The 24,767-nt window shown below is 39.7% G+C and overlaps 1 protein-coding gene and 1 long non-coding RNA gene across 17 annotated transcripts in view; one reads left to right on the forward strand and one right to left on the reverse strand.

The window, feature by feature from the left end:
* The first annotated feature begins 2,970 nt into the window (after positions 1-2,970).
* LOC138105504 (uncharacterized) lies at positions 2,971-13,594 on the forward strand. Of its 7 annotated transcripts, XR_011148507.1 has the most exons (6): positions 4,561-4,649; positions 5,988-6,110; positions 6,825-7,133; positions 11,458-11,574; positions 12,531-12,722; positions 13,319-13,594. It is a non-coding gene; the product is annotated as an uncharacterized lncRNA (long non-coding RNA). The 7 variants fall into 7 exon arrangements; XR_011148505.1 differs by lacking the exons at positions 11,458-11,574; positions 12,531-12,722; positions 13,319-13,594 and adding exons at positions 2,971-3,171; positions 3,370-3,528 and having other exon boundaries at positions 4,532-4,649; positions 6,825-8,095; XR_011148508.1 differs by lacking the exon at positions 13,319-13,594 and having other exon boundaries at positions 12,531-12,888.
* The window catches only part of TSNARE1 (t-SNARE domain containing 1), a 464,136-nt gene continuing 443,912 nt past the window's right edge, over positions 4,544-24,767 (reverse strand). For all 10 annotated transcript variants that reach the window (XM_069005568.1, XM_069005575.1, XM_069005573.1 and 7 more), the window contains one exon: positions 4,544-4,628. In XM_069005568.1, coding sequence (XP_068861669.1) covers positions 4,620-4,628 — 9 coding nt within the window. In that variant the 3' untranslated portion in view covers positions 4,544-4,619. The remainder of the gene's footprint in view (positions 4,629-24,767) is intronic.

The following is a 24,767-nucleotide window of genomic DNA, read 5'->3' on the forward strand; positions in this document are numbered from 1 at the left end:
TATAATAAATAATTTCTTCCTAATATCGAAACTAAATCTCTCTTTGAGGTTTATATCCTGTGTTTAACAGGCTATGAATTTATGATGAGGTGGAAAGGGTGTATTGAGACAGATTGTCAACCACTTTCCTCGATGGGAGGAAAAAATGGATATGAAATTATAGTAGTAAGAGCCAAATTCAGTGAGAAAAGATAAACAACAAAAACAAACCCTGGGATTTTGGGGTTTTCTTTTTTTTTTCCTGTTGGTAGTAGATCCTTGAAACTTGTTTTCAAACCACACCATGACCAGGAAATCCCCTCAATGGAAAAATTAGGATTGAAGACTGTGTGATTATTAGGGAGAAAAGATCAAAGGTACTTTTCTGTCTCGTATTTACTTGTTTATGGCCCGTGTTGGAGACAGAATACCAAGTGATTTAGAGCATTGTGCTAAGGCAGTAGAATTGTCCTCATGTCCTACCTTGTGCTGATGAAGGCAGAGAAGGCTCCTCAAGGCTCCCTCCTGCTTAGTTCAAGCAGCTGTTTTTCCAGCACAGGAGATTTCATAGAACCATAGAATATCCTGAGTTGGAAGGGACCTACAAGGATTATCAAAGTCCAGCTCCTGGAATTGTATATCCAGTATGTCATAAAAGGGGAGAAAAAGTCAAGCAATTTAGAGTTGATGGTATGTGCAACACTATCAGCTTTGATATCTATTTCCTTTTGTGGACCCAGCTTTGGGGAGCAGTAATTTTTAAAGATCTCAGATCTGAGAAATTTCCCTGGCTCCTGAGTGGCTTGTCAGCAGCAGCATGAGACATCCAAACAGGTTTGTTTTCTCATGTTCACATTTGTCCTCAAGGCACCAGAGAAAAAACTGTTTCCTATTCCACTCCAGACTAAGAGGACCTGACAACTTAATAATTGAACTGGGTACTTAGCTCACTATGCCTCCGATGTGCCTCTTTTTAATTGATTTTGTCAGGATCTTTTTAACTTCTCTTCCGCTGTTGCCAGCGTGCTCTCGCTCCTCATAATGCCTTTGCAAAGAGGTTTTATTAGAATTTTCCCTTGTCATATCCTATTCTCACCTATTTGTTACCAATTAACCCTCTACACCACGGTGGTTTGCAGGATCTGCCAAATGGAACTGCCTGCTGTTGGAAATCTTTGAGCCCCGTGTCTCTGCCAGAGATATTGTAAAGAAGAAGAAACTGTGCCTGTATTTTCTTCCAAAGCATCAGTAACCAAAAAAGCTGCTTAATGGCATTGTTACATATATTCTACATGAGGAGAGCAAAGGAAAATACACCCATGAAGTGACTAAAGAAATAGAAAACGAGTCTTCAGTTGCAGTTGCAACAAAGCTTGCAGTCAGTGGCTCATTGTCCAAATGGAGATTGGTAACAAGTTGTGTCCATATTGGAGCCAGCAGGGTTTAATATCGTTATAAATGACACAGACAACAGGACTGAGTGCACCTTTCTGCAGGTTTGTGGATGACACAAAGCTGAGTGCTGACACTGATGCACTAAAAGGAAAGGATGCTGGGCAGGGGGACTTTGACAGGTGTGGGAAATGTGAAGTGTGTGAAGCTAAACAGGCCAAGGGCAAGGTCCTGCACCCCAGCAGCACTCAGCAGTTCCTGTCATGGGCAAAACACTCGACTTGGGGAAATTAGTTTAATCTGTTACTAATGAAATCGGAGTAAAATGATGAGAAATAAACCCAAATCTTAAAACACCTTCCCCCCACTCCTCTCTTCTCCCTGGGTTTGACTTCACTTCTCAGTCCTCTACCTCCTCAGTGGGGCAGAGGGACAGAGAATGGGGCTTGCAGTCAGTTCATCACACATCTTTGCTGATCCTTTCTCCTCAGGGGAGGACTCCTCACACTCTTCCCCTGATCCAGTGTGGGGTCCCTCCTATGTGAGACAGTCCTCCAGGATCTTCTCCAGTGTGAGTCCTTCTCATGGGCTGCATTTCTTCACAAACTGCTCCAGTGTGGTCCCTTCCATGGGGGGCAGTCCTTCAGGAACAGGCTGATCGCTTCTAGGGTGCTTGTGGGGACAATCAAACCTGCTCCAGCGTGGACTCCTGTCTCCACAGGGTCACAGGTCCTGCCAGGAGCCTGTGGACCCCCATGAGCTGCAGGGGCTCAGCTGCCTCACCATGGGCTGCACCCCAGGCTGCAGGGGAATCTCTGCTCCAGCACCTGGAGCAGCTCCTGTGCCTCCTTCACTGACCTGGCTGTCTGCAGAGTTGTTCCTCTCACATATTCTCACTCCTGCTGGTGTTCCACTGTTCAACCTGGAGAGGAGAAGGTTCTGCCCAGACCTTATTGCACCATTTCAATATATGAAGGGAGCTTATAAGAAAGACAGATTTTTTTATTTTACCAGGGTGTGTAGGGACAGGAAGAGAGGCAATGTTTTTAAACTGAGAGAGGGTAGATTTAGATTAGACATAAGGAACAAATTGTTTACAGTGAGGGTGGGGAGGCCCTGGCACAGGTTGCCCAGAGAAGCTGTGGCTGCCCCATCCCTGGAAGTGTTCAAAGCCAGGTTGGGACAGGGCTTGGAGCAATTTGGTCCAGAGGAAGGTGTCCCTGCCTGTGGCAGGGACTTGGACTACACAATCCTTGAAGGTCTCTGCTAAACCAAACCATTTCCTAATTCTATGATTTAGCAGGAATATAATGCTTTATAATGACCTCATGAATTGTTTGGGGTTTTTTAATGACATTTGCCATTATAACCAAATCTATGATATACAACAGCCTCTCTTTGTTGCCACATGATTTCCTTCTTGCTCAAAGCCAGGCAACCTCTGTAGTTTCAGCAGAGAAATTCTTTACCTGGGTCATCAGTGCCAAATGATCTGCTGTGTGAGCTGGCCCAGGGAAAGCTCAATCACACTAATGAGGTAATCACTGAGCTCCTAATGAATGGGATTAGCTACTGGGCAAGGATTGTTTGTCCTGGATCCCTTGTTCAAATGCAGCTCGAAGCTCTCAAAATATTTGCTTGCAATCAGCTACGACCTGGGTTCATTTCAGCTCTCACTAACTAGATGAAAATTCTTTTCATCTCTGCAGGATTTGCCAAATGTGCTGATGGAGGCTGTCTGCAGTTTGTGGTGGATAGAAGAGGGGAGTTCTATTTCAGAAGTAAACTCTCTGCAGTAAGGTAAAGCTGTAGGTGTCATAATTTCTAATTTCATGCCAGCACGAAGCTTGGCTGGAGAAAAAGAAGAGTATCACTCTATTAATTAGCTTTACTTAAAAGCAATTAATGAATATTTAATATAATGTATACCAATCCAGTTAGGTAGATTGTGCAGATCTAAAGAAAACCCACCAGAAACTGTGGCTTGTGTTTCTTCAGCAAACCTGACTGTGCTGATCCAAGAAGTTTCCCAGTTTTGGCCCTGAATGAGCTTAAGCACCTACAAGATTTCTCTGAGCATTTTCTTTGCTCAGCCTTTACTGACCAAAGACTGTGTCAGGTCTTTGGAAAGGGAGCATGTAACTGAAATCAGTGCAGGTGAGAATCCAGTTTAATATTTGTTATTCTTTTCTAAAACTTCATGGTACCCAAAACCCCATAACATATAGAGGTAACATTTTTTTTCTCTCTTTTTTTTTTTTTTTTCTGGTGAGAAATATTTTTGCCGAAAGATTTTGCTTTTCCCAAAGAGTAAAAAATATATAATTTTGTTAAATTCTCCTCAATAATTCCTATGGCATTTTAATTAAAGCCATTTTTGAAATGCTTTATTTACTAGAGGAAAGCTGCATTTATAATACATGACACATTTAAAGATGAATTTAAATGGCACTTTCAATCATGTTGTCAGGAGAAAACACTGTGGATGAAAATGGAACAAAATCACAAATGCTGGTTGCATTGAAACCTATGAAATGAAATCTAAAGCAAGATTTGGCATTTTTCATGAGATATTTTGCTTGGGTTTTTTAAAGGCCTTAAAAAAATGTAATAGTATGTTTTGTTTATTTGTCCTGCTCTTTCAGTGGTGTTTCTCATGAATAAATGTAGTGTTCTGTGCATACAGTGGGATCAAATAAGCATCTAACTGATGTGTTGTAAATGGCACATGTAATTGTGGAAGTGCTTAGCTCAGATCCAGCAGAGCAAATTCTAAAGCAGCAGTGCACAGTAGGGGAATCTGAGCTAAGTTAATTTTTAAATGTACAAAAACAGTAACAAAAAAAGAAAAAAACAGAACCAGACAAAGCATCTTGACTTTCATGGTTTTAAATGAGCAGAATTGGAGATCAGGAGCATGTTAAAAACACAAACAATAGAGATGAATTAACAGCTACTTATCTTACAGCACATTGTATAGCAAATCTGTAGCAAAGAAATAGCATTCCCCAGACACAGGGGACGTAATTAAAATCTGTAACATAAGGTAAAACATTTCTACAATGAAGGGGGGAAAATAGGCAAAAATATTCACAATGATAGCAGCACACAGTATAAAACTTAGCTTTTCTTTCATACAATTAGTGCTTGGTTATAGCAGGTTTAACAGGACGTGATCAGTAGCGCAGACATGGACATAGGGCCTGAATGTGCAATGCCTTGAGAATCCATTCCACTTCCCAGGGTGATCACAGGCTCTGCAAAACCAAGAACAGCTGGTGAGTATTCACAGGATCCTCGAAGGATTTCTGATGCAAAGCTGTCACTGATGGAAGGGTGGCTGCTCCCCAAAAAAAGGCACAGTCAACAACAAAGCAGATTAAGCTTAGGAAAGTCTATTTTAACTGATTCCAGTCTAAGGTAATTGTGGAAGTGGAAGGAATGAGGAGACTGGGACAGTTACCCACAGAGGATGTGGACTCCCATCCCTGGAGTTGTTCAAAACCAGGTTGGAAGGGGCTCTGAGTAACCTGGTTTAGTGAAAGATTCCCTGCCCATAGCAGAGAGGTTGGAACAAGATGATCTTTAAGGTCCCTTCCCACCCAAACGTTTCCATAGTTCTGTGGTTCTATGACTGAGAATACAGACAAAACAAATTCATCAAGAATATAGAGCATAGGCTGGTGTAGCAAGGAAAGGAGTAGATTTTGTGTTCTCTTCAATGCCAGCAGTTCTCATACCTGGAGAAAAGTGCATTTAGTTTTAAAAATATATTTTTCTGCAAAGTAGACAAATAATAGAAGACAGTCTGTGACACTGGTGCACTTTGCGGCACAGAATATTTCTAAGAAATTTTAATGTTTCCCATTTTGCCAATCAATGAAAACCTTAGACACTTCCTCTGACCAGGAACAACTCATTATAACTCGTAGATCTCTAATTAGAGATCAAAACTATGTAGATCTAAACCACAAAATGTTTTCACTATTCATATAGACAGTTAATGGAATTTTAAAAAGGCAACTTTTTATGAAAGAGCCTATTTCTCTCCAATTACTGTAAAAGAAACTTCTTAAGAAAGACGTCAGCAGCAGGGTAGCACCTCCAGGATCAGCACTACAGACTTCTGAGGTTACACAGATTGTATTTTTTCACTCACCACCCCACAAAGCAGCCCTGTGTGTTTGTAGGAAGCATCACCTACATGATGAAATACATCAGCAGGCTTTTGTAGTGTTTGTGTTTATTCTACCTCTATTTCCTTAGTGACTGTTTGTGTGTACATGCAGTGTAAGAAAATCCAGTTAAACGTGTTATCCAGGGTGAGGAAAGGAATGAAAAACTGGTTTGTTATTATTATTACTGAAGATATAACTGATAACAACCTTTCTTCTTTTTTAATAATATTTTTAGTGCAGGTAAAAGCCTTAGAAACACTGTTTTAATTATGCTTTACTGCAAACCAACAAGGTGTTAAAATAGTCCATGATCAGACACAAAGAAGCCAAATATAGATACACACATATTTCTATTTATGCTAATTTTTTAAACTGCTCATAATAAGATTGTTCAGATAATATTTTGAAACCAGATGTCCATTGTGTGCTGTGCTGCAGATACAAAGCATAGATGAGGGTTCCTCCCTTGTATTCACATAAACACCTCAAAGAGGCAATAGAACCACTCTAATGTGAAGGGTACTCTTCTGAAGATGACATTCATCCCAGCTAATTCAAGGTGTAAGTACCTCCATCTGAGTAAAATGACTCCCAGGCTTCAGGCTCCTATTACATTAATTACAGATCTAATCAATACAGCTGAAATTTTTTAGGGTGGGGATCATTTGAATAAAGTAATCAACTCCCTATTGACCTAAATTTCACCGGCTGGTATTGACATGTATTAAATGCAAAGGGATCTTCAGGATGACACTCTCAGATGCAGAAAGGTTCACTCTGACAACTAAATTTAGCTGCACAAATTCAGCTGGCAAAGTCCTTTTAATGTCGCAAAAGGAGTTGCTGAAGTCACTCACATAAGTGGAAAAGCTCTGGAAAGGGGATGGACACCACTAATAATTTAAACTTTCCTTCCACTTGGGAACTATTCTCACTTTTCATTTAATATTTCACAGGACTTTTAAAACAAGCAAGGCTTTAAGGTGACCCTTGAAAGCTCCTTCCAACCAAAACCATTTTATGGCCTTATACAATTCTATGATATTTCTACAGGTGCCAATCACCAACATTCATGGCCATAAAAGTCACAGAATCACAGAATGGTGATTCTGGAGATGAAGCAGGGTGATCAGGACTGTGGACAGCTGGAATTTGAATAGCTCCAAGGCTTTAGGCTCCATAATTCTCATCATCCTGTTTTCCTCTTTGACCACTCTTCTATAAAAAAAAAAACAAACAACAACTTATGTTTAAACAAGTTTTCATATATTTCAGGTTGTGCCCATTGTCTTTTGACCTGTCAGTAGAAATCACTGAGAAGAGCCTTGTTCTACCTTCTTCATCCCCCTGCCTCAGGTATTTATAGATGGGAAAGGTCCTCCTGAGCCTTCCCTTCCCCAGGCTGCAGTCCCAGCTCTCAGCCTCTCCTCATGTGTCAAGGAGCTCCTGTGTAGGCACACACATGCCCGTGTACAGGACAGGAAGAACACAGATCTTGTGGACCTTGGATAGGATTCTCCTCCACGGACTGGGATGAAGGGCACCATGGGTTGGACATGAAATCAAACCCTACTACCAGCACAGGTCATTGCTCTTAGCAGGCCCTGCAGCTACTGGGGATTCTGAATTTTGATTTGCAGGCAGGGAAAATATTTACCATTTAAAAAGCCATTTGAATTAGAAATAAATATTCTACAGACTTGGAGTGCAACGAGATTCTCCAGAACACAAGCTGGCTAAAAGATATTCTGGGCCAACAACCCAACAGACTTCATATATGTTTCAGGTTTACTTGAGGGTAAGATGAGTTATTACGAGTTACTGAGAAAGAATTTGAGTTCTGTCATACTCTTAGGTTATGATTAAAGATGGTTTTTTACTTTTTGCTGTAGTAATAATTACGCTGAGTTTAGCAGATCTACTTATGAACTATACAGTCTTGGTTGCTATACAAACAGAGAACTAAATAACAATCTTTAGAAAGAAAGAAATTAAAATTATGTTAGAATGTATCTTAGGGTTTTTTTTAATATCTGGGAAACTTTACCAGTAGAAACCTGTCTGACTTGAGGCTTTGTCTGTGCATATTTCTGTGAGTTATTTCTATTACTTTCATAGTCATTCAAAGGAAACAGATTTATTTATCTTGATTTTTTTTTTCTTCATGCATAAAGAGAGAGGGCAAATAAAAAAAGGACCCTGCTGCTATCAGGGTGCTAAAATTACGTTGCTGTGCAAGCTGACAGATCTTTTTACTAAGAACTGTAAAAACAGACTGTAAAGAGCTGCTCCAGCCACATGGTAGCTCTAAGCTGCCACAGAAACCTGAGCTATGGATCCATCCTCCAGCCCTCCTTGGCTTCAGAGAAGCATCTCTCCCTTCTTTGAGGTTTACAGTGTAGACTCTGCTCGTTTATTTAGTCTGGGCTGTTCTGCCTGTGAATTAAAGAGGTGGTCTCATGGGACAATAAATTATCCAGAGTAATAAACTAATTTGTCTCTACCTGCTGTTATTTCAAATCAAGTGAGATCTCTGTCTAGGCAAATATGAGGACACGTATCACACTGTGTAAATAAGCTGTGATAATGCAACCTTTGACTTTTGCAAATTTATATGGATTTAAGAATTTCTCATAGATATGAATCTCAATGAACTTCTCTGTTGGAGAACGCTCATCCAGATAAATCATAGTGCATTATTAATAGTAGATGACCATTATATATGCAGAGGGTTTTGGCCAGTTAAATGGTTCTCTGAAAGTGTGAAACAATGACATTCATTAGAAGCTGACTGATATGATCAGAGGTGGCCCACGAAATTATCAAGTGGAATTCTGCATCTGTGAAAGAGGAGAGATGATCCAAAGCTCATTAAAGTCCACGTAAATGCTCTCACTGACTTTATCCAGCCTTGCACCAGGCCCATATGAAAGCTCTTGCATCTGCTCTGCAAAGTCATAGTCTGCAAACCCACACTGTTAAGGAAAGACTGATTGATTGTCCAAAGGATGGAAAATATAGGACAGAATGAACAGATGCATTTTGGTGGTGAGCACTGAAAACATGGACATGAAAACAGCTTGTCCGAGTTATTTAAAGGCTCCTCCTCAACATGTCAAACTCAGGCACGGAGTGAGCACGTGCCAGAGCTGGACCCTCAGCACAAGTATCCTGAGTTGCAGCCAACAGAAAGGAAATTTAAAGTCCTTGACTCAATTTTGCCTTTTATTTTTTTGTTGTTTAATTAATTTTTATTTTCTTTGATTTTTTTCAATGTTCTAATGGACCCCTTTCCAAGGCACTACTCGCTTTTGATATTTTCAAACTGAAACTTTCCCATATGCAAATTTACACTAATTAAACTCATGTCACAATATACTTTATTTATCTACTTTCCTCTGAAACTGTTGCATATTCTGTAGAGTTTCAGATGTAAATTGCAAAGTAGCTTCCAAATATCACAGAGCTGAAATCCTGTGACACCATCTCATTCATGATAAGAATGTAGAACCTAAATTAATCTGTGAGGCTGATGGTGGAGAGAGCATCTTGTAACATGAGGATCTAAATTTTCTATTTCTGAACCCCCTAAGAGAGTATTAAAAGGAAAGTAGGAAATCTCTGGTTGTTTACATTTTTCTGGCTCTAGTCCCTTGTAGTTGCTAATATTCTGATTTTATTTTCCTGACAATATGGTAAATATGCTTTGGTTCTCTGTTCAGGATTCAACAAATCACCAGCTTTGGACATCTACATTGAATTTACCCTAAGTCAGATAACCTTTCTCTGCAGCTGGGGTGCAATTCACGGCTTAACTCATTCAAAATTAATCTCTTCCATCTGTGGTGGTGGGAAATGGCCTCTGAAAACCCTTTCTGATCACTTTGATGAAGGTTTCAACATGGGCCTGATATAATGGCTTTATTATATACATGAATTTTAGTGATGCATTTTCAGGATAGAAAAGAAAAAAAAAAGACATGGAAAGGAAGAAAAAGGTCACAATACTAAGAAAACCTGTGGTGTTTCCTGTCTCTTTGAAGCTGAAGTTAACCAGATAGCAGATTAATCTGAGAATTATATTACTGACATTGTAAACCTTCCAGGCCTTTAACTGGGCCTTTTTTCAAGTGCAGTACATGATGATGAGATTTTGCCTTCAGTAAAGACTGTTTCATCAGTTAAAGTTTGTCTTTTTAAAGAATCCTTCCCACTAATTTTCTAGGGAAGCAAATGATGTCCACTTTTCATTACAGGATTTCTTTAGCACACAGCTGCCCACAGCAGGAAAGCTGCTGTTTTTATTCAGCCACACTGGTCATTTCTGCTTATACTGGAGTTTTAACAGCAGCTTCTTAAAATAGGACAGACCTAATAACCCAAGAGTCTTGTGTCAGAAAAAAAATGAGATGGCAGGATGATGATATACCCCGTGCAATATTGCTAAATATTCACTTACACATTTATTTCCCCTGTGCATTCTCTAAATGGCATCAATGGTTCCCAGCAGCCACCTTTGTTTCAACTTCACTGAAATAATTTCTTTTTTTCTGTTTAGAAAGATGCCTCAGTAGAAATCCAGGTCCTTTGGAAGTATAGAAGATTTTTGGCCCTGATATCAAGTTCTTCAAATTTGGCAGCTGCAGATCATTGTTAAAATAGGAGTTTTAGATAAACATATTAGTGTAAGTGCATGGGCATCTTTTAGGGACCACCACAAGAGCACAGGTGGGTTTTGTGGAGACTATGGGTTAATCCTAAAGCAAAACTAAATCAAGGAATTAGATAACATTGGGAACAAAACAAGACAAAAAAAAAAACCCCAGCAACAAATCCCAAGCCCATAGTCCAGGCACTGTTTGGGGGTCCAAGGAAGGTGTTGTCTATCTAAGTCACCTCCTTGGGATTCACTACATTAAAATAAATCCCAAATCTTTTCCATCTCTGTGCTTGAAGTTAGTCACGTGCTCAGTAGGAATTTGCCCCATGCATTTCGGTCAGAACCCTAAAGATTTGTCTTAGCAGTGAACAGGGCATGGCAATGTTTTTGAGAAACGTGCAACTGGTACTCATATAAACCTGTAAAAAAAGGTCTGCAGCAGTTCAGAGTTTGCACCTGGGAGGCAAAGCTGCAGAGGATGGCATAATAATGGCAAGAGATATAATAGCTGATATCACATTTCAGAAGTGAATATTGCTAGCTGAACTTTGGGGATCATGAGAAAATTCATTTCACAAAGGTGGAATGCCCAGCACCTGGGAGGTGACACGTAATGAATTAGAGTAATTTGCCCAGCCTGTTAAAAACAAATGCTGTTATAGAAGTAGCAGGACCATCTGCATAAAGATTTTTAAATTACCTGATGTTGAATATGTGAAACATCGGGTAATGACATTGCAAACTCAGCTCTGATTAAATGGCAAGTGAAGAGTGAATCTCAGCAGCATTGTCTTATCACATTAAAACAAGGGGAAAATCTATTTATGAGTGAGTTGACCTCATTTTTTCTCTCATAGCCTGCTGTGCGTGGCAGAGTTGGGTTTGATTGAAAAGTCATTGCATAGTTCTTTAACATGACAATGTTTAATCCAAGAAAAAGTTCCTTTTCAACCTCCAGCAACATTTTTTTTTTGAGTGATACACTTGATATAAGTCCTGAATGCATTTTTTGAGGTTGTGTGAAGTTTAAAATTTGGGTTCTAACAAGTTCACCCAGAAAGTTCTGACAGGAAACCCCAGGAGCTACCTAAAGCACAAACTTCATGCCTGTACTACAGCAAGTAAGAAGAGAGAAAGAATCAAACCCACTTAATAATGTCTTGCTTCTTCTCAAGGTCACAAATCACAGAACATGCTTCCTCCAAAAAAATGTGAACTCATTTTCTCTTAATATTACTTTTCTTGTAGAAGCATTGTCATCCTGTTTAGCCTGGAGAAAAAGGAGGCTGAGGGGTGGCCTTATTGCTGTCTACACCTACCTGAAAGGGAAGTTACAGTGAGGCGGGTGTCAGTCTCTTCTCCCAGGTAACAAATGACAGGAGAAGAGGAAATGGTCTCAAGTTGTGCCAGGGAAGATTTGGAGTTGATATTAAGAGAATTTCTTTCACAGAAAGAGTTGTAAAGCATTGGAACAGGCTGCCCAGGGAAGTGGTGGAGTCACCATCCCTGGAGGTGTTCAAAAAATGTGTGAGTGTTCACCTGAGGACTGGGTTTAGTGGTGAACTTGGTGGTGGTGGTAGGGGGCCAGTTGAACTCAATGACCTTAGAGGTCTTTTGGAACTTTAATAATTCTATGATTCTATGATTCTACTTCTCAAAAAAAATCCTTGTCATTTGGGAGTTCCTTCACAACACTGCAATAACAAACTAAAGAAATTTATCTGGAGTCATCTTCTTCTGAGGACTGAAATGCAGAAGAGTGAGGCTCAAGGTGCAGAGAAGAGCTATGACTTTATTTTGTTGCCTTGACAAAAAGGTTAAAATTTCCAGCAATCTATGATCTAAATTTAAGTGACTGAATGACCAAGAAAATACCATTGGTTGTTCTCCATCCATGGGTTCACTTTGCACTTTAAGCTGCAGTAACTTTGCTCAGCTACAAGAGGGTTCTGTGAAACAGGCCACATCTCTTCTGGTCTGAGCAGCCACTGCCTTTCTCTAGCAAGACAGGGCTCCCTGACTCACATTTGGCAATTCCTGTAGTGAGGAGGGAGGAAGGAGAGAGAAGAGCAGCTTCATGAATATGTGGAATTATTCTGGGAAGCACTCAGGATAATGTGAAAATGAGACACATAAAACACTGGCCAGCTAAGAGACTAAGAGAGATTAGATAGCAGACCTGGCAAGTCATCCATTTGCACCAATGTGGCAAATCTTGTGGTATTTTGGGAACAGGCAGAATTACTGGCATTTGGCTTTCATCTTGGATTAAGGATCAGGAAGAAAAATGCTGACTTATGTTAAAATGTGTCTGGTTGCAGGACAAATTCAAGGAGATGGATGTTTTAGCACTGGAGTACACAGCCAAGGCTGCCAAGGATGCAAATCTCTCAGTGCCCATCCAGTGCCTCGTTACTATTTCACCATCCCTGAGAACCTGCCATGGGGAAATACCAGGCTTTCACCTTGCAGCTGCTTTTAACTACAGAGCAAGCAAATCAGAGCTGTAAAAGGTGACAGAAACCCTTAAATTCTCATTCACGTGTTACTGGAAATAAACCTTAAAAAAGCCCACAAAATGGTTGGCATTAAACTATTCCAGCTAAGGGAGCAGGAGCTGTGTGCTCCAGTTCTGCTTAAAGGGAGCTGGTGGAAAGAATAATGTGGTTTGTGCAGAGCTAGAGAAAATGAGAGCTGAAAAGGTTTCCTGTCAGGAAAGAAAAACACACTGGCATAGCAAGTGTTGCTGTCTCACACACTGATGGGTGTTTTCACAGCAGCAGCAATACATATTTAAACACAAGAAATACCTTCCTCAGATAATTTTTTAAAAGACTACTTAACTATGAAGGAAACAAAACTGATTTTAGTCAATGAGGACAGAGATGGAATGGATAAAACTCCTAACATTGGAAATAGAACTGCAACTTAACAAGGTTTTCATTAAGAACAGCACTGGAAATAAATTGCTACATAGATAATTAAAAAAGAACTAATAAATTATTTAGATGTAAATATAATGCATTTTTTTCATCCATCTGAGCTCTGGCTGTTGTTATACTCTGGGTGATGCTGGTTTTACACACATATGTTGGTGTTATTCCCACAGATGGTGCCAGGGTTGAGGCACAGGATGGAAGGATGCTTCACATGTTTGCTTTGCTTATACTCTAACAGTAAGTGCTGGATTAATGCAAACCCTAATCCAGAAAGGAGATATTTTAGTAGACACCAGGGAGACTAATGCAGTTGATCCCTGTTTATGGCAGGAAAATGCACATATGTCAGGGATTTCACTCTGATATTTGTAGATAACCTTGATAAATCTTTCGGACACCTCCTCATTTGGACCTTAGTGGGCTGTTCATAAATATGGGTAAAAAAAGCTGAGCTGACTTTCCTTTTGATCTCTTCCACCATCCTTCCAGTGTAGGTGGGTGAAATATCCTGCCTAGTGGATGTTTATTCTGTTTTCTACTGCTCTAGAGTAGTCAATATGGAATATTATGGATGAGATTCTTTTCATTCAAATTCAAATGCTCCATATCAACACAAATCACCCTCATTTCTCTTTAGAGAGGAGAGAGGACAGTCTGGCTCATCTTTAACGAATCTATTCAATAGCTAAAAAACCAAAAATCTATGTATTAGCCTGAAAAGGAACATCAAGTGACAAGTTCAGGTTTGGTTGTCTAAACTTCAGTGACATTAATCTCATCTTTCTTTTTTTTGTATTCTAATTCTGAAACAAATATTTCTGTACTACCTTATTCTGTTCACAGGTTTTTATGATTTGGCTTGCATATTTTTTCTATAAATAATTTTTAGTGACCAGATAGACGAGTGTTGTGACCGCTAGTATCAGAAAGAAGCCGTTATTCATAATGTGCTCTGAAATTTAGAACATCTGTCCTTCCTTCCTGCCTTCCTGCCTTCCTGCCTTGCTTCCTGCCTTCCTTCCTGCCTTCCTTCCTGCCTTCCTTCCTTTCCTTCCTTCCTTGCCTTTTTTTTTTAAATGTACACACAGAATGTTCCTATTTTCATATGGAATCCAGATTATCTTCATTTTCTTGGGCAGCATTATTGGAAATAAACATAAGTATCAACTCTCATGCTAGATCCTACTGAGACCCATCTAATGAAAGCCTTATAAATTCTTTAGTTACCGCATGGATACAACTCCCATCTTATTTTCCCCATAATGCTCTTCATGCACGGAAAAGCAATCCTCTCCTCTAATATGTATGTTCTCCTGCCATCCTCACCAAAAATGAATAAAATAAAATCCACAGACTGAAGGGAAGAATAGAAAAATATTTCAAAGAAAGAACTCTGAGTTACTAAGCAAGAAACAATGTCAGAATTTCCTGAGCATGAAATAATCAGAAGCTTGGACAGTGCCTGAGAGAATATTTTATGTACATCTGTCATTACCTTTCCTTGGGTGTCTGTTCATGGATGCTGCTGGGGACAGTGAATGGGTGAAACATTCTTTTGTGCTGGCCAGGCTGGGTGTGCTCACATTCCCCAAATCAGCTGTGTCAGATTTATCAGGGTGCTGTGTCCATTTAACTCCTCCCTGTTTATTATCACTGCTGGGAAGAGCAGCACTAAAGGGATTAGGTAGAGTTCCAGAAGTGTCTCCATTTTTCTTTTGAAAAGAAACAGGAGTTTGTTGGGGAGGGAAGATAATCATGAGTAGTCACTGAAGAGCCAGTTGTGCATTATATAGTCTGCATTGTGCCTCTGGTTCCATTTCTGTGAACAGAAATGATTAAGATTTTACTTACTCCTTAGCATGTAGTTCTATAAGGGATTAAGAGACAAAAGAGGGGAGATGAAGTATTTAAGTGCTCCAGGAGACACAGAGAAAACTTTTGGGCTCCAAAGAAGCCTTTTTACAGCTCAAGTCTACTAATAAACTACTAAACAAAAGGCAGAGGAAGAAGAAAGGGATATCTGTTTAGGTATTTTTAACAAATCTTGGATACTACAGTGACTGAGGTGTTTGATATGCTTAACATAAAAGTGAAAAACTAGTGTAGACAAAATACAAGACAGGAAACTCCAGGGAGTTACTGTGAATCCATGGAATGGAAAGAGATTTTTGAGTTTTCTTTAACTCTATGTCTCTGTGGTTGTTTGAAAAGCAGAATAATTTTGGTAGTTGATGCACAGCCTTCTCTGTCCAGCATAACCACGATCTCCAAGACAATGGCATTTAGCAATGAATTTTGGCACTGCCCATGGACTTTTTCAGAGTGATTCTACTGGACATCATATTTAATGGGATTGAACAGAAGCCTACACATCCTCACATGTGCCAAGCAAGTGGAGATCCTCTCCCCTCGGATACTGAAATTTCCTCTTAACAAGAATGACAGCAGCACTGAAAAACAAAGCAAACAACCAAAGAATAAAAAATCTATAGTATTTATTATTTATCAGCTGCAGTTGGCAGCAGTTGTAAGAATCAGAATAAACTCAAAGTATACCTTGCCAAGTTTCTCTTTAGATATCTTTTGCCTTCACTGCACGGGATTCCTAGTTTGGAATTCCTTCTTTGGTGGTGGCAGATTCCTGCAGCACCACACCCCAGTCCATCACTCAAAGTGACACCTCAAGGCACACAGATCCTCTCTATATGCCCCCTCAATAAAGCTGAAGTGCAGCTGCATCTGGAAATAAAGAGCTCCCTCCTCCTCTGCAGCAGATGGAGCCCAGAGCACACCCTTGTCTGCAGAAGCAGTTGGAAAGATGTAGTTGGAAAGATTCCTCCACAGTAGGAGGGACCACACACTCTTAGGAGAGCAGTTTGCCTGTTATCACCAACTCTGAGGATGAAGGAGAAGTGAATCATTATGAGAAGGATGGGAACACTCACTGATACATGTCAGGCTGTGATTTAGACCAGCTTCATCCTTGTTCTTTGGTGAGGAATTGTAAATATTTTAAGGGGAAACCACGATGCTGCTTAAAAAGCACTTACCTAATTAAACCTCAAGTGCAGAAATCTTTATTCTGCAGAGCAGCACTCTGTGGTGCTCAGCACCTCAGGCTATACCTCAGCCATATGGCACTTTAATAGGCACTAGCAGAGGGAGCCCTTTTTATATTTTAACAGATGGGTGCAAGCTACTGGGGTTGGAGCAGAGGGCAGAATGAAAGAAAATGTAAGGAAAGAAAATCAAGAAAAAGACGAAGTTCAAAGGATGAATTATTATTGAACTCTTCCACTTCTGCTTAAAACAGCTTGAGGTCTTGTTTCTTTCCTAGAAGGAGTTTCTGTTGTTTCTGGCCCCTTGGACTCAGACTCGCTGATCACAAACCATTTCACAGCAGATTTACTGTGTGAGGCATTGTCCTTGCAGCAGAAATACTGCTGATTTCAGTCTGCTGGTCCAGCAAATACTTGCATAAGTTTAGGAATAGGATTCAAGTTTTACTGGTGTTTTTTTTTTTTTTTTTTTTTTTGCTGTACCTGTGCCCCTGCACATCTCAACAAGTTTGGGCTGTACAAAAAAAAGACTAGAAGATCTCAGAAGGGAAAGTCAGTGCAGAGCATTTGGCAGAGGAAACAGGGTAAAGAGAATCCAAGAAATGAGACGCCTATTTGAAAATAACTAATTAATTGAAATTATTAACTTTCAGATAGGTCCTGATCTTGTGGCCAAGAAGGCCAATGGGATCCTGAGATGCATCAGGAAGAGCATTGCCAGCAGATTGAGGGAGGTGATACTGCCCCTCTACTCAGCCCTGGTGAGGTACATCTGGAATGCTGTGTCCAGTTCTGGGCTCCTCAGGACAAGGGAGACATGGAACTCCTGGACCAGGTCCAGGGAAGGACTGTGAAGATGATTTGAGGACTGGATCATCTCTCCTACAAGGAAAGGCTGAGGGAGCTGGGGATGTCCAGCCTTGAGAAGAGAGTGAGAGAGGACCTCATCCCTGCCTGTCAGTGTCTGCAGGGAGGGCTCAGAGCAGGGCCCAGGCTTTGCTCAGTGGGGCCCAGCAATGGGACAAGAGGAACGGGCAGGAACTGATGCCCAGGAAGTTCCACCTGGACATGAGGAAGAACTTCTTCCCTGTGCAATGACTGAGCACTGAACAGATTGTCCAGGGAGGGTGTGGAGTCTCCCTCACTGGGGATATTCCAGACCCCTCTGGACACAATCCTGTGCCAGGTGCTCTGGGATGGCCCTGCTTGAGCAGGGAGGTGGCACCAGATGACCCCACTGTGGTCCCATCCACCCTGACCCATTCTGTGATTCCATGTGATCTGGTGAGACTGTGCTTTTAATTACAGCAATTTAATTGCAGCAATTAGACTGTCAGCCAAAGGGACCATAGGGCTAAAGGAATGTTATTCCATTTACATTGTGGTTGCTACATGGTTTAATGTTTCCCAAATCTGTTTGGATGGCTGCCATTTCATAGCTTTGTTGCCTCACCCAAAATGTTGTGTTATGCCTGTCACACCTTCCTATCTTTCCTTTCCAGTGTTTCCATAAATACCATTCCTTTCATCACATGCACTTGTTTCCCACTTCACAGGGTATGTTTAATTTGTCCCAAAAGGCCTGCAGCAACTTGGTGGCAAGTTTTTACCCTCTGGGGATTGATAGGCACCTCATTCTAGGGAGCGCTGATGTAGGGCTGCATCATTCAGCATGGCACTCCAGATAATTTTCTCTGCTGACATTCCTGCACCAATTCTGGGACTGGATCACCCAGGGTTAAGTACCTGCAGCAGCTCAGATAACCTTCTGCAAGAACACACAACATGCAAGGTATTTAATGTGTGCTCTTGATAAAGCACTGTGTTACCTTATTCTATAGAAACTCTGAATCCATAAAATGTATTAAATATTTACTTAATCAGTGATTTTTCTCTATTTGTTCTATCTTCCAGTGTCCATCCATAAAAAACAATGTTCTGTGAATGTGTTCTCAGAGCATTAATTCCTTTATTCAGAAACTCTCATTATTTTAATCCTCCATTTGAATTCCTTATGAAGAAAATTATAATTAATGTAGAGTTTTTATTTTCATTATTATTCATCAATCTCTGCAATAGTTCAGTATTTTAAAAAGGCAAAACTGGATGTTTCCAACAAAGCACAGATTTCATATTGGATTTTACTGAATTTTAACTCCAAGAAATAGTAAACAGAAATGTGTTAAAATGTTTATATGTATTTCAAATTTTATTTCCCAAACTGTCTGTAGATCTATGCCAGATTTGAATGCCTGTGGGGGAGAATTAGATCTACTCATGGCTGACACATTGGAAGTCTTTTGATGGACCTAGCAGGTTATGCCAGCCATGATATCAAATTGTGTTCTTAGAACATTATCAATTCTTATATTAAAATTTCCTTTTATTTAACACTCTGGAGAATTTTTACTGGAACTACCTGGTTTATATGTTTAGGTTTTTTTTTTTTTATTATTTTTATTTTTTCCTACATGGCCAGGCCTGTTTTGGTCAGGTTTGGTCAGGTTTTACTCAATAATTGAGAAGAAATTGTCATGGATCAGCTGTACACAGGGATAGGATATTCTAAGTCCAGCGTGGGGTTCATGCAGTCAATAACAGAGTTTTGGCAATGCATCTGCTTTTTTCTGCTTTGGAAATGCCTGGTTTCAGTTGTTTTTTTTTTTCTGGGAGGGGGACTCTTTTAATGGATCTTTTCTAGCCGAGCCAAAACTGTGCAAACTGAAAGCAAGAAGCTCTTCCCACCTGAAAGTGAGAAAACAGCCGTGGTGAACCCTCTGTTAGGAAACTGGAAGGCGTTGCACCATCTTTGGGAAGTTGGTTGTAAAACTGCTGCAAATACACTGGGTCTGGCTCTCGCATTAGAAACATTTTATGCTTAATGTAATTCAGTTTATGGCCCCAATGCACTGCAAGAGTGGTGTAAATTGGTGTTAAAGTTAATGAGAATTAGGCCTAGGGAGTCTAATATTTGCTTTCTACAGTGTTTGAAATTACTTCTGTTGTTTTATAGCAATGTTTAAAAGTCAGCACAGAGACATTATAAATAAAAAAACTTGGGTCACATCCATCCCTCCATCCATCCATCCAAGAGATATGCAACATTTGATACAGAGTGTAAGCCCTGATTTAATTACAAGTAGGATTAATTTGGCCTTTTAAATGTAGATGTGGATACAGTACTTTCTCTAAATCCATGTCTTTCAATCATTTAAAATCAGCAACACTTTATTCAAAGGTAAAAGTTTTCATGAGCTTCATTTCACATTTCTTCTGTGAGTAAAAAATGATGCAAGGATAACAATGATAAATGCAAATAGTGTCTCATGAATAAGTTTCAAAATGCTGACAGAAAATATTTGCACTTGCATGAAAGAAATGCTTTGGGAAAACAGAAACAGAGATTTCCTTTACCTTCAAATGTAATAACCTTTTTAATGACTTGGGAGCCATCTGACTGTTTGTTATGAAACTCCCTGTTTCTGCTTATGTAGGGATTTTGTTTATTATTATGGTGGTATTTGTCTTTCTCGATCTAAAACTGGTTGGTGCCCAAAGGAAAGCATTAAAAAAGAATTCACAAATTTCTGGTATTTCATCATTTCAGTTATATTTTAGCAAATATTCAGATCTCTGAGGTACTCTCAGAACTGTATTTTGCAGTGGTGTTATATTTCTATGAGGCTGGAGAGAAATATCACAGAAATCCAAGAATACAAATGCATTGAGACTGTTCTTTTTAGAAGGGAAAATCTGTATGACTACAAAAAAGGAGTTGCAATCCATGCAGATGCTCTTTGCATTTTCTTACTAAAAACGATCATTTTTATATGGACCAAAATAAAACAAATAAATACTTTTAAGTATATTCACTGCCATACATTATTTGAAGACAAAGGGCAGGAGATAAACCTTAATAATTGATACGACAAGGGGAAAAGGCCTCAAGTTGTGCCAGGGGAGATTCAGGTTGTATATTTGGAAAAGTTTCTTCACTGAAAGAGTGGTTAAACATTGGAACAGGCTGCCCAGGGAAGTGGTGGTGTCACTATCCTTGGGAGTATTTAAAAGATGTGGCACATGTGATATGGTTTACTGGGCATGATGGGATTCAGTCAGAGGTTGGATCTGATCTTTGAGGTTTTTTCCAACCTTAATGATTCTATCATTCTATGATTTAATACAGGTAATCAAAATATTTCTTGGAAATGGTGCTCAAAGTTCAGTGTCCTGAAAACCATCTCAGAGAGAGAGCAATACTCAAATGACATGGCAAAGGAGGTGTCTGATCTTTACATAAGCTTAAGTATTCTTATTTTTTGAAATTTCATAGATATTCAAGGTTGGTCTCTCTATGGTATAAAAATCCTATTGAAGAAACATTTTTTACATGGACTATCAATTTGCAATAACTGAAAATATGTCTCATGGGAATCTCTGCAAACCTCAGTGACAAAATTATATGCTCCAGGCTTGAGGTTTCTTCCAGGTAATTAAAAAAGGACACATAGCAATCCCAAATCCAGTGAAGAAAAGATCAAATTCAAAATATTGCCTCCAAAATACTGCAAAGTATAGTCCAGAAAACCATACAAAGGCTTTAATATAATCCTTTAACATAAAACTGGAGTAGTTGTTTTGGAAACTCAAGGAATTATGATTCACTATTCACAGAGTTTAAAATCAAAATACACATAAACATAATTTGTAGCTCAGGCTAATTTTTTTGGGGTAGTCATTACAGAGAATGTTCAATAAGGGACTTGAAGAAGAAAGAGGAAATAAATTTCCTTTTCTTTTCCTATCCAGGGATCAAGAAAGCAGAAATGCCAAGGTCCACTTACTGCCTTGAAACACAAAGGCTGACAATTAACGTTTCTATTTAGAAGTTGGTGTAATTTTCTCCCCTCCAGTATGCACTAATTAGCTCTGGAAATGCAAAACATGTTTGTGTAACTTTGTGGATTCTCATTTTTAAACTTCACAATCAGAAGGACAGAAATTCCTATTAATGCCAATCTTTTTGCTTAATGCTTTCCTCTTCTGATTTTTTTTGTTTTGCTTGTTTGATTGTTTTGTTTTAAAGCACTGCCAGTGGAAGAACTACACTTACTTTGTAGAATCTGTTTCTAAAGTGCATAGATGGGTTTCCAAATCCTATAAAATCACACTTCTTATGGTAAAGGAAGAGAGAAAAAAGGACAGTTTGCTGAAGCAAATTATCTCTTGAAGAATTCACAACCACATGGGCTGCCTTCAACATCAGCAGAACATCACACTTCAGCATAACCATATGTCATGGTTTAGCATAGTTTGGTTTTTTAGTAAAGAAGGCTCCATCAGCCACGGAAGCGATTCTCTTGCAAAGAGGTGCTTACAGCTTCCTCTGTGACCTGACAGAACCTATCAACTGCCTAGTTTGAATATTGGCAACTTTTTAAGCCACTTAAGAAGCTTGACACTCCTCTGTGATCCACATTTAAGAACAGAGCCCGGGAAAGCTCTCTTGTCTTCCAGCTTTCGGACAGGTAGCAAGGAAGGAGGAGGGCCTCTATTCCTAGAGATGAAGATGCTCCCAGAGATGGGTGAAGAGAACCTTTGTTTCTGAACAGCTCAACCTTAAAATAGTACCCCAGTAGCTCAGGATTGGACCCTCGAAAGCAGTTGTGGGGAAAGCTGTAAGTCGGGGGAAGGGACTCTCACATGCAAGCAGAGAACCAACCCGGGCGGGTGTCTCGTTGTGATACTGAAGCCATGAGAGAACTTCTTGGGGAGATGTCTCCATAGCATGAGCAGGAGAGACTCCTCTCCCTAAGTGAACTGAAAAAGATTGTTACAGAGGTGGTAAACGGATTGAAAATCTCAAGGGTTGTCTTTTTACGTTGTCAAGATAGGTGGGGGAAGGAGAAGTGTTCTGAAGGTTTGGTCTGATTTTTTTTCCTTTCTTTTAGGTCTGTTAATAAACTTCTTTATATTCTTTTAAGTTTTGTGCCTGCTTTGCTTTCTCCTAATTCTTATCTCACAGAGGCAAAATAAGTAAGTAATGGATATTTTGAACCAAACCACTACGCCATAAGTTTGTAGAAAAGAAAAGTTAAATATTCCATCACCAGCACATCCATCTCCTTCTGCCATATGCCATTTCCCTTCTCCTATTTGCATTTGAAAGTCTTCTACAGCGTTGCCTCCGTACCATATTTGGGGAAGAGACCTCAGAATAGACGGCTTGAAAGGGAAACATCTGTCATGGGCCCTGGTGTCACGTGCTAGAAGTGACTTTGTGAGTTGACAGTTCTTTTGAAGTTGATAGTCCTGTTTTTGCTACCTTCTCTTGCTTTCTAGCCCTGCACACACTGTGCCATGAGGCCTTGACACCCTTGTATCTTTTAGCCCATGGACTCTAAATATGAACTATGTTCACAAAATAATAGAATCAGAATGGTTTGGGTTGGAAGAAACCTTAAAGACCATCCAGTTCCAACCCCTGCCATGGGCAGGGACACCTTCCACTATCCCAGGTTTCTCCAAGCCCCATCCAACTTGGCCTTGGACACTTCCAAGGATGGGGCAGCCACAGCTTCTCTGGGCAACCTGTGCCAGTGCCTCACCACCTTCACAGTAAAGAATTTTTTCCACTATCTAATCCAAACCTACTCTTTTTCAGTTTGAAACCATATGTTCTAAATTATACAAGCCATGTCTGAACATAAATGAAAACTCACTGTGAAGTTGAGCTCTTGCCTTATCTGTGAGGAATAAAACTCCCTACCTGGTAATCTAGTTTTAGGGATGGGATGGGCAACCAAATGCAGAAGGACCTCATGGAACCTGGAGTGACAAACTGGAAAGTCCAGGTCTCACTTAAGTGTTTACACTTAAGCACTTAGAATGATCAAAAAGCTTTAGTGATGTTCTGCCAAGAGGTACTGATGCCAAAATTAATTTAGGATCATGGAATATCTCAAGTTGGAAGGGACCCATACTAAAACTAAACCATCTGGCTAAAAGCGTTGTCCACACATTCCTTGAACTCTGACAGATTTGGTGCCAGGACCACTTTCCTGCAGAGCCCAGCAACTGACCTCCCTCTCAGAGAAGAACCTGAAAATACCTCTTACCCTAATGGAAAACCTTTGAATCCTGCTGGATGAGATTTAGTTTGACCCCCTGTGCTTCCTTAAAGCTTATGAATAAATGCAAACTGTGGCGTACTTTCCTCTTCTAATTTTCTGTTTTAACAGTGGCTTATTATATATGAGGTCATTAGGAACAATTAAGTGATAATGTTGAGCATTCTAATAATGGAATTAGAAATCTGAGAAAGTACAGGAAATGTATAATCTATGTAATTTGGGTCCCAGTTCACCCAGTTCTGCTGCTGCTACTGCTCTGTGTACCTTCATCACAGCAGACTGTGACCTCTACCTTGGCACAGAGTGAACAAGATTTACTTTGAATTCCACTCCATTTGTGATAATTAATGAAAATTCAGTGGATTTTAATATTAAACCCCATTGATAGTGGGCTGGATTTGGTTTGTGTTCAGAGAAGAAAGTCACATTTCTCAAAATGACAAAAAAACTCCACCAATAAAAAGGAGAGAACAAAAACCATTATTTACAGCTTGAAATAAAATTGTTTGGGATAACTCATTCAAATTCCCTTTTGACTGTTGAACCAGGGATCTCGTAAAGACGGGAAAAATGTGTTACAAAGGTAATATCTTTTTTATCCCAATTCTGGTAGCTGCAGGTACTGTGATCAGCCTTAGTGGAGCACAGGACAGGGTTCTGTGGGTTGTTTTAGATCTTTTAAAAGATACACACAAGTTTAGCTTTTGATTTCAGCTCTGGAAAAAAAAAAAGGAGTTTGGTTTCCTCTGTCTGCAGCATCTTTCAGTCCTTCTGGCACCAAACACCAAACAGCTGCAAAATTCATTAAAAACTAATATCCTATCATGAGTGGTTACATCAACACCCAAGCTGAAGCCAGTCAGCAATGGGACTTTTTTCTTTTTTTCTGTTTTTTTTTTTAAGAACAGCAAAACAACAACAACAACAAAAAGACAAGAATTTAGTAAGATGAATATTTCATCACCCGGTTTACTTCTCCACTTTGAACACAAATTGATGCTTCAGCAGGACTACAAGGCAGCCAGCCACCTACAGAACTTCCCCAGGCAGAAATCACATGTACTTTTTGAAGTTAAACAGAAATAAGAGAGTGACAATTTTTCCATTTTGTTCCCCTAATTGCCAGACAAAGTGCAATTTTCTGTTCTGTTCTATCAACCAGATGCCCTTGTCATCCACCATCATGCTACAGTAATGGAACTTGACGTCCTCTTTGTTGTTTCTCGCTGCATTTGTGTGACTCACGGCTCAAAATAAAAATGTACTAAGAATACCAAAGGTTGTTGTCATAGAAAAGTTATGAAATTCCTTTAATCTAATTGCTTTCAGTTAGGCTTTTTTTCAGTGCTGGGGCTTTTGAAGTTGTCTTGATATGCTGTGAGCACTCAGCCATGGGGTTATGTACCAGCCAACAGATCAGTTTTCAG

The sequence above is a fragment of the Aphelocoma coerulescens genome, chromosome 2, assembly GCF_041296385.1.
Source record: "Aphelocoma coerulescens isolate FSJ_1873_10779 chromosome 2, UR_Acoe_1.0, whole genome shotgun sequence".
Taxonomy (NCBI): Eukaryota; Metazoa; Chordata; class Aves; order Passeriformes; family Corvidae; genus Aphelocoma; species Aphelocoma coerulescens.